This window comes from Oncorhynchus masou, chromosome 14, assembly GCF_036934945.1.
Source record: "Oncorhynchus masou masou isolate Uvic2021 chromosome 14, UVic_Omas_1.1, whole genome shotgun sequence".
Classification (NCBI taxonomy): domain Eukaryota; kingdom Metazoa; phylum Chordata; class Actinopteri; order Salmoniformes; family Salmonidae; genus Oncorhynchus; species Oncorhynchus masou.
Genome location: NC_088225.1, coordinates 10,382,860 through 10,392,149, shown reverse-complemented (window position 1 = coordinate 10,392,149; position 9,290 = coordinate 10,382,860). Strand labels below are relative to the sequence as shown.

Sequence of the window (9,290 nt, the reverse complement as noted above, 5' to 3'; positions counted from 1 at the left end):
AGACCAGCATGTTTTTGAGGCATGTTTCATCTAAAGTCCTCAACTGATTGGAAAGCAGTTCAACTCAAATCAAACATCAGTCAGTTTAACTGGTGTGTTGCCGTATGGTACACACTCGCTCTCCACTGCAACGTGTGTGCGTCACAGATGGGCTAGATCTCACTACCTGCCAGACTGAGCTGTGAGGTACACACACACCCTGTTAGGAAATTGTCTTTTAAAGAGCGAGTCACTGAGAGGCATCCGCCTTAATCTCCTCTCCACACCACTAGCTGCTGTGTGGTGAATTACTGACGCACTGTGGGCTTTATAATCAAGTCAACTCCTTTTCACTAAACTGTAACTGTCACATCGGAAGATAAGCAGTGTTAAATCACACACGGGATGGCAAGCCACTGTATTGAGTCAATGAATGAGTTGTGTATTCAATGCTCGGCAGGATCTATTTAGTCCAATCTTCTGTTTATTATATGAAGATATCAGGGTAACACATACTGTGATGCCATTGAAATTAAAGTAATAACGATATAACTATGCTATTTTATAGATAATTTATAAATCAGCAATAAACTTTTGCTCCTTTTTCAGGGAAAAGTTAACCTTGTAAATAGAGGCATTTCCAAGCTCCTAACTGCTTTCCATATGCTTCAATTTGGAAAATAAATATTATTTCCCAGGGGCATAGACTATGTACAGCGGGTCTGAAATGATTGACACCCTTGATAAAGATGAGCAATAATGACTGTATAAAATAAATGATTCAAATACTGAGCTATATTGTATGCTCAAACAAAGTGGGAAATTATATCATTTTATAGTAATACAATTGCTAAAAAAATTGATTTGGCTTAACAAGTAATACCTTTTTTCTCAAAAAGGTAGGGGTCCAAATGACTGACACCCCTAACGATTCGTAAAAATTAAGTAGTCAAAAGTTTCGTATTTGTTCCCATATTCCTAGCAAACAATGAATACATCACGCTTGTGACTCTACAAACTTGTTGGATCCATTTGCAGTTTGTTTTGGTTGTTTCAGATTATTTTGTGCCCAATAGAAATGAATGGTAATTAATGTATTGTGTCCGAAAATCCTGAATGACTACTGGTTTTATTGGTTTATTAGGATCCCCATTAGCTTTTGCCGAAGCAGCAGCTCCTCTTCCTGGGGTCCACACAAAAACATAGAACACAACAAGTAACAAAACACGGATACACTGATAGACAAGAACCGTCACACAAATGTAAAATACAACGATATACAAACAATACAACTAAAGAATGTGTGTATATTTTTATTTATTTTACCTTTATTTAACTAGGCAAGTCAGTTAAGAACAAATTCTTATTTACAATGACGGCCTACACCAGCCAAACCCGGACAACACTGGGCCAATTGTGCGCCTCCAAATGGGACTCCCAATCACGGCCGGTTGTGATACAGCATGGACTCTAACCAAGGTGCCTGGAGTGACACCTCGAGCACTGAAATGCAGTGCCTTAGACTGTGTTAGAGTGTGTCAGTGTGTGTCATTTCACAGTCCCTATTGTGCTATGAGATGTTGTTTTATAAAACATTTGTAGATCATTTTGATGTTTGCTTGAGTAATTGGAGATAGAAGGTAGGTTCCATATGATCGTGGCTCTGTATAATACTGTGGTGAGTCCCCTGTCTTGTGGAGTATGTATGAGTGTCTGAGATGTATGTTATCTGATTATACAGACGATCTGGAATTTTCATCAAAGTAATATTTCTCATAAAAACTACAAGAGAATACTTTAATATATCTTTAACTCTCAACAAGGAAAGATTGTCATGCATGTGGTTGATGTTATGCAGTTATGCAGTGCATCATGTTTCCATTGATCATCCTTGAGATGTTTCGAAAAACTTGTTGGAGTACACCTGTGGTAAATTCAATTGATTGGACATGATTTGGTATCACAGTTAACAGTGCATGTCAGAGCAAAACCAAGCCATGAGGTCAAAGGAATTGTCTGAGGAGCCCCAAGACAGAATTGTGCCGAGGCACAGATCAGGGGAAGGGTACCAAAACATTTCTGCAGCATTGAAGGTCCCCAAGAACACAGTGGCCTCCTTCCCTTTTAAATTGAAGACGTTTATAACCACCAAAACTCTTCCCAGAGCTGAGAGACTAGTCAGGATGAGGGAAAGATGAATGGAGCAAAGTACAGAGAGATCTTTGATGAAAACCTGCTCTAGAGTACTCAGAACCTCAGACTCGGCGAAGGTTCACCTTCAAACAGGACAACAACCCTAAGCACACAGCCAAGACAATGCAGGAGTGGCTTCGGGATAAGTCTCTGAATGTCCTTGAGTGGCCCAGCCAGAGCCCGGACTTGAACCAGATCGAACATCTCTGAAGAGACCTGAAAATAGCTGTGCAGCGACATTCCCCATCCAACCTGACAGAGCTTGAGAAGCTCTGCAGAGAAGAATTGGAGAAACTCCCAAAATACAGGTGTGCCAAGCTTGTAGTGTCATACCCAAGAATCGAGGCTGTAATTGCTGCCAAAAGGTGCTTCAACAAAGTACTGAGTAAAGGGTCTGAATACTTATGTACATGTGATATTTCAGTTTTGTATTTTTTTATAAATTAGAAAAAATGTCTAATAACGTGTTTTTGCCTTTTCATTACGGGGTACTGTATGTCAAGGGGTCTGAAAACTTTCCGAATGCACTGTAAGGGCAAGGCGTGCTGCTGTTTTCAAACAGCTGCAGATTTGCTAGGTTTTTCTCTGCTTCATTTGACCATATTACCGGACAGTAATCAAGATGGGACATCTTCACAAAAACGTGGTCAATATGATAATTGGCCATCCTGTCACGAGTCCGACCGAGGGTGGTTCCCTTTCCCCGGGCGGGTGGCGCTCGGCGCTCGTCGTCACCGGCCTATTAGCTGCCACTGATTGTCTTTCCTCCCCCTCCTTGTATGTTTAGTGGTAGCACCTGTTTATGTTTAATTCGTTTGTCTTTATTAGACAGCCGGCCCGCCTGGTTGTTGTGCGGGATTATTTCAGTGTAACCTTCGGCTCTGTTGTAGAGGTACGTGTTAGTGCCTGGTCGTGATTTTTTCCGTTGTACATTTTGATTCCCTGTGTTTGGGAGCGTAACTATTGTGAGCACCCTGTGGTGCGTTGGTGCTATTAAAGACGCACAGCATTGAACTCTCTGTCTCCTGCATTTGACTCCACACCCACGACACCCGGAGCATTACACATCCAATGATAATTCAAATCAAAGTTTATTTGTCACGTGCACTGATACAACAGGTGTACAGTAGTATCCCTTACAGTGAAATACTTACCTACAGGCTCTAACCAATAGTACAAAAAATGTATTTGGTGAACAATAGGTAGGTAAAGAAATAAAACAACAGTAAAAAGACAGGCTATACACAGTAGCGAGGCTATAAAAGAAGAGAGGCTACATACAGATACCGGTTAGTCAGGCTGATTGAGGTAGTATGTACATGTAGACCATCCAATGTTATACCTAGGAGTTTAGTCCCTCTGTAACGTTCTCCCTCATCATTATTTACGATTCATTACCTGTAATCAAGGTAGCACCCACATTCATCTAGAGGTGTTTAGAAACATTATATTCTTATTTACAATAAAAGTGATTCCAAAAAGACACAATACGTGATTTACCATTCATTTCTATTGGTCACAAAATGTTATGAAACACAACTTAAACGAACTGCAAATGCATCCAAAAAGTTTGTCGTAACAAGCTTGATGTAGTCATTGTGTGCTAGGGACATGGGACCAAATACAAAACTTTTGACTATTTTATTTATTCGAATCTTTAGGGATGTCAATAATTTTGACCACTACCCTTTTGAGAGAGAAAAATATTACTTGTTAAATAACATCTCTGTCTCTGAGGAATTGTATTATTAGTATAATAATTTCCCAGTTTTTTGTGCATACAATATAGCTCAGTATTTGAATTCTTTAGTTAATAAAGTCAATATTGCTTATCTTTGTCAATAACTTTGAACCCCACTTTAAATGTTTTTCTCAGGTTATTCTTAAACAAACAGAATAAATTATGCTTTATTGGTGTACAGGTATCGTCTAAATTATTTACAGTGATATATTAAAATCCACGGTGGCATGTCTGTGATTTTTCCTCCTAAAAATTGTGAAAGAATCCAGCCACCCATATCATAGACTGTTCTCTCTGCTACCGCACGGCAAGTGGTACCAGAGCGCCAAGTCTAGGTCCAAAAGGCTCCTTAAAAGCTTCTATCCCCAAGCCATAAGACTCCTGAACATCTAATCAAAACGGCCACCCGGAGTATTTACATTGACCCCCCTTTGTTTTTACACTGCTGTTACTCCCTGCTTATTATCTATGCATAGTCACTTTACCCCTACCTACATATATTACCTCAATTAACCTGTACCCCGCACATTGACTCGGTACCGGGAACCCCTATATATAGCCTCGTTATTGTTATTTTATTGTGTTACGTTTTGAATATTTTCTTATTTTCTTACTTTTTAAAAAACTCTGCATTGCTGGTTAAGGGCTTGTAAGTAAGCGTTTCACCTGTAGTATTCGGTGCATGTGACAAATACAATTTGATTTGAACCCGAGTTGTATTGAAAATTAATAATAGTATGATTTCATAATGCATTATTTGTGTTTTTTTGGGGGGGGAACCAAAATGCATTATTTGTGTTTTATAATATATTCTTGTTCAAGTTGATATGACAAAATCTATTTGAACACACATATTACTAGAAAGCTAACTCCTGAATAGGTAACCAAAAGTAAAGTCAGAATTATGGGCAGAAGCCAGTGCGGTCAATCTCCCCTTATCATTCAGACATTAACAAAGCAGCAGCAACAACACGTGGCAACACTTCAAGAAGCATAAACAAAGACAAAAGCAAAACATGAAACTAGTTATATCATCTCACTTATATCATCTGACTGTTGTGAATATTGAGCTGTATTTTCATGGTTTTTAAAATGAAAGGGAAGAAGAACCAATACTATGTCGGTAGGCCCATGAGATGCCATCCTTACACTGAATGTGAACCTAAGGTAAGCGTTGGAAGCACCATTGGGGAAGCATGGAAGCTGCTCACGACTGTTGGTCACTGGTAACATCAGTGCTGCTCTAGCTGCTGCTGCTACCACTACGGTTGTCCTCTTCACTCTCCTCTCTGATGTCATCCATGATGAGGTCGTACAGGTTCTCCAGGCTTCCTTGGCTCAGGCAGGTGTTGACGGTGGAGCCGGAGCTGATGTGGACGGAGCTGGGATTGACCACGCGAGGCTTCCTGTTCCTCTGGCGACTGCGGGGGTGGACACACTCTGTCCCAGGAACATGGGGCTCTGGCATGGAAGTACAAGGCCAGTTAGTTGGCTGGAGCCAGCAGCCAGACAGACATGCAAAAGGCCGCCATCTTGTGGTACTTGTTCGTAGTAACACACTCTACAAACCACAGTACATTGCACTGTACGGCAATCCTGTGTGTGTGTGTGTGTGTGTGTGTGTGTGTGTGTGTGTGTGTGTGTGTGTGTGTGTGCGCGCGTGCGTGCATGTGTAGTTTAACCTTGTCTGTTGTAACAGTCCTCAGCGAGGCAGCTGTGTGGGTTAGGTTTTCTGGGTCCTGCTCCTCCTACCCCTCCCTTGCGTGGAGGAAGAATCTCTGTTGGGATCACCAGAGTTCGGCAGGAGTAGCAGGGGGAGCCCAAATCCATCCTCCCAAAGCCCCTGATGGACAAATCAAACCAAGTGCATAGAGATTAAATCACATGTATAATGTCTTATAATCACACATGTACTGGACGCTCCAGTTTTTACCTGAAGGAGCGTGTGCATTTGGTGCAGCAGAACTCTCCAATACCCCACATTTTGTCATAAGGGACAGGGTCATATTTCTTCTTGCACAGGTGACAGCGAGATACCTAGGAGAGATGACAGTCAGTGGAGACCCCAGTTAGTAGATGAACTGGCCTTGTGAAATACACATTCTAAGACAAAGTAACAAGGTATCAGGAACACAGTTACAGACACAGGCATGGAGAAATACTTTTGAACTATTGTGCATGGGTTTGGCATGCACATCAAACAGAGTGTACCAATGTGTGGAGACCACGGTGAATACCAGGTGGGTATGTATGGAAGAGCATTACCCTCTTTCTCTGGGGTACCCGACGCCACCAGTCCTTGTCACAGGTCTGGCAGGCAAACTGGTGCAGGACAGAGGGGGTGAGGTGGCGCTGGGCATTATCAAACATTCTCTTGTTCTTCTCAGTGAGAGGCAGGACCCGCAGACGCTCTCCCAGCTCCTGAAAACTCAACACACACGAGCCACACACATAAAGGCAGGGACGCACTCATGCGCACACACACCTTTCAGTTAGCCATCCACTAAACCCTTAATCTCTTTCTCTACCAGTAAAGTCGGAAAATAGCCCGTGGTTGACTGACCTTGATATCATTATCATGTTCAGGCTGTCTGCTACCTCGAGGCTGTAGGGAAGACAATGTAAGTCATAGAATTAGAAATAGTCAAGGCAACCAATTTACCAACCTGATAATCAGATTGGATATAGGACCAATGTAATATGATAGTTTTATTCCCTCTTCCAGCCCTTGAACAGTGTTGTTATAATAGCTCACAACTCTATTCCCAATGTGTTATTACCCATTATCAATATGGTTATGGAATATGGAACTTCAAAATCAACAGAGATTATGCTGCAATGCCTGATATCCAGATGTCTTCTGATGAACATGGATTCTTTAACCCAATGAAAGAGGGACTAACTGACACTGTGACTGTGTTGTACCTGTTGTGCAGGAGGGACCTGAGGTTCCCTGTCCTCAGCTGTGAGTCTCTGCACCACATTCTGAACGAGAGAGAGAGAGGTGGGTCAAGGGTCAGGGTACAACTGAACTATCATGTTTATGACCACAAAGACCACATGTTTATAGAAGTACAGACCCGCCAGGATACACCCCTAAGCCAAAGAGACACACACAAAGCGACAGAGAATAGTATGGCATTTATTAATCACCTTGACAGCCTGATCTGTCTGTAAGCATTTTCTGTCCTCATCATCCAGCTCTGCACGGCAAGAGTAGAGAAAGAGGAAGAGTCAGAGATTAGATTGTCAACATGGCCAACCCTTTAACGCAAATAAAATGGGTCTGGTTGTTAAACCAACAGAGACCATGTCTGAATAGAGAGGTTAAAGAGGCCATCAGCAGCTGAAACAATAACAGTCTTCCTCGCCCCTGGCTCTGTAAAAAAAATGTAGGGATGGTGCTGGAGAAATGTAGGCACTTTTAAATGTATACGCAGAGCTATGGATGCAAGGACTGACCATCCATGATATAAAAATGATAGTTTTAACCATGTTTTGAAGATATATAGTGTTTGTTTTTAAAAATTGACTTTGCTTACAAACAATGGAGTAAAACAAGCGTATATTTGGGGTTCTGATGGGTTACGACAGTTTAACTAAGCTCACGAGGCATTTATAAGTTATATTCTTCAAGAATCAATGGGTACATATCATAAATGCACAAGTCCAACAAACGGATGTAGCAACTGCAGATTGCCCCTTTAAAGGAGAGTTTCCAGGGCAGATGAATCCTAGTTCTGTTCCTGGACTAAGGGGCACATTTAACGGAGAATCCCCACTGTACAGGCTTTTTAGTACAGGACCTGGTGTCTTGGAAACCTCTCCATAGGGGTTTCCTATGGTGGTATGACTGGGGTTTACATTTACTGTGAACCATTTCTTTACCGTTGCCTTTCTTCAGTATAACTGCCCAGGTGACCATTTGATGGTTGTTGGCATAGCGTCTCATCAGTAAGGTTGCCTTTTCCACCGCTATCTTTCCATGGAATGTCTCCCTGAACCGCCTGACACTTTTCTCCAGCTGAGTTAACAGACAAATAAGAAAAGGACAATAAGAATCTAAAATAAACAGGCTGGTCTCAATCATGTTGTAAATAAAATAGAAGATCGGGCACATTCAACATGAAGATCGACAGAACCTTTCAACAAATGCAAATGCAGCCTAAGGGCATGGTTTATTCAAAAACAGATCACAACACAGCGCACAATGAAACACACACTGCTCTTGCCCTGTCCTCTCTAACCACATAGGCCTACTTATAAAGTGTAATAACTCAATAGTGTTTGATGACGTTATTTAGGTTTAGTCTAAACGTATGAGAAATGTGATTAAAAAAAACATAATTCTTATCTAACGTTAAAAGTTTCACATCGACCATAACACAAATTGAACATTGGATCCGTAGGACTACAATACAAACAAGAAAGGCGCATACAAATTGACCATATAAAACAGTGTTATTGGCCAAATGAAAACTAAGTTTACCGTATCCTACCTCAAATTCATCTTGCAGAGAACTCATTTTGTTATCGTCTAGGCTTTTTCTATCCTTGTATGTCGTTCTATGGCAACATATTTTGCAACAATCGATATATTTCCATGTAGCGCTACAGTTGCAGTGTTGACTAACGTTAACAACTTTCACTTTGATAATATGCCGCGTTCAAAAGCACTGGGAACTTGGAACAATGCGATGTCAAATCATTACGCCAGGGATCTTTAGGGCGAAAAGTCGGAGCTCGAGAAAGAGGCCTGAGTTCCCGAGTTGAAATTCCGAGTTGGGTGACCGTTCAAATCAAATTTTCCCTGTTGGAGCTCGTTTTTTGTGCGAATTCCCATTTGTTTTGAATGCGCTGAAGTCGGATTTCGGGGTTCCCAGTTCCGAGTTGTTTTGAACGTATCATTAGACTGGTCATACGCACCACGCGTCCACACACGCCCACGCACGCCACACACCGTAAAAACCAACACACACCAACCAATGAGCACACAACCAGCCCCAGCTACTTCTTCTTCTTATTATTTGGTATCATGGCGTTTGCACATTTTGTTTGTGCATTTCGCCACCTACTGTGCGGTAGTGTATGTTCAATCACATTATACAAAAATAAAAAGTGCAAAAAAAAAATACACTGCTCAAAAAAATAAAGGGATCACTAAAATAACACATCCTAGATCTGAATGAATGAAATATTCGTATTAAATACTTTTTTCTTTACATAGTTGAATGTACTGACAACAAAATCACACAAAATTATCAATGGGAATCAAATGTATCAACCCATGGAGGTCTGGATTTGGAGTCACACTCAAAATTAAAGTGGAAAACCACACTACAGGCTGATCCAACTTTGATGTAATGTCCTTAAAACA

At 41.2% G+C, this 9,290-nt stretch overlaps 1 protein-coding gene across 1 annotated transcript; it reads right to left on the bottom strand.

The window, feature by feature from the left end:
• Window positions 1-3,244: 3,244 nt before the first annotated feature.
• On the bottom strand, window positions 3,245-8,814 carry LOC135554175 (shiftless antiviral inhibitor of ribosomal frameshifting protein homolog). Its single transcript, XM_064986289.1, has 9 exons — window positions 8,413-8,814; window positions 7,802-7,937; window positions 7,067-7,116; window positions 6,839-6,898; window positions 6,477-6,518; window positions 6,179-6,334; window positions 5,847-5,950; window positions 5,596-5,756; window positions 3,245-5,374 (listed from the first exon to the last, which is right to left on the bottom strand). The coding sequence occupies exons 1-9, from the start codon at window positions 8,437-8,439 to the stop codon at window positions 5,157-5,159; spliced, it is 954 nt and encodes a 317-aa protein (XP_064842361.1). The 5' UTR covers window positions 8,440-8,814; the 3' UTR covers window positions 3,245-5,156.
• Window positions 8,815-9,290: the final 476 nt, after the last annotated feature.

Coding starts and splice junctions, on each gene's coding strand:
- LOC135554175 (XM_064986289.1), bottom strand. CDS start 8,439: ATGAGTTCTCTGCAAGATGAATTTGAG. Junction 7,938..8,412: donor CTCTGCAAGATGAATTTGAG/GTAGGATACGGT, acceptor CTGTTAACTCAG/CTGGAGAAAAGTGTCAGGCG. Junction 5,951..6,178: donor GGGTACCCCAGAGAAAGAGG/GTAATGCTCTTC, acceptor CATCTCTCCTAG/GTATCTCGCTGTCACCTGTG.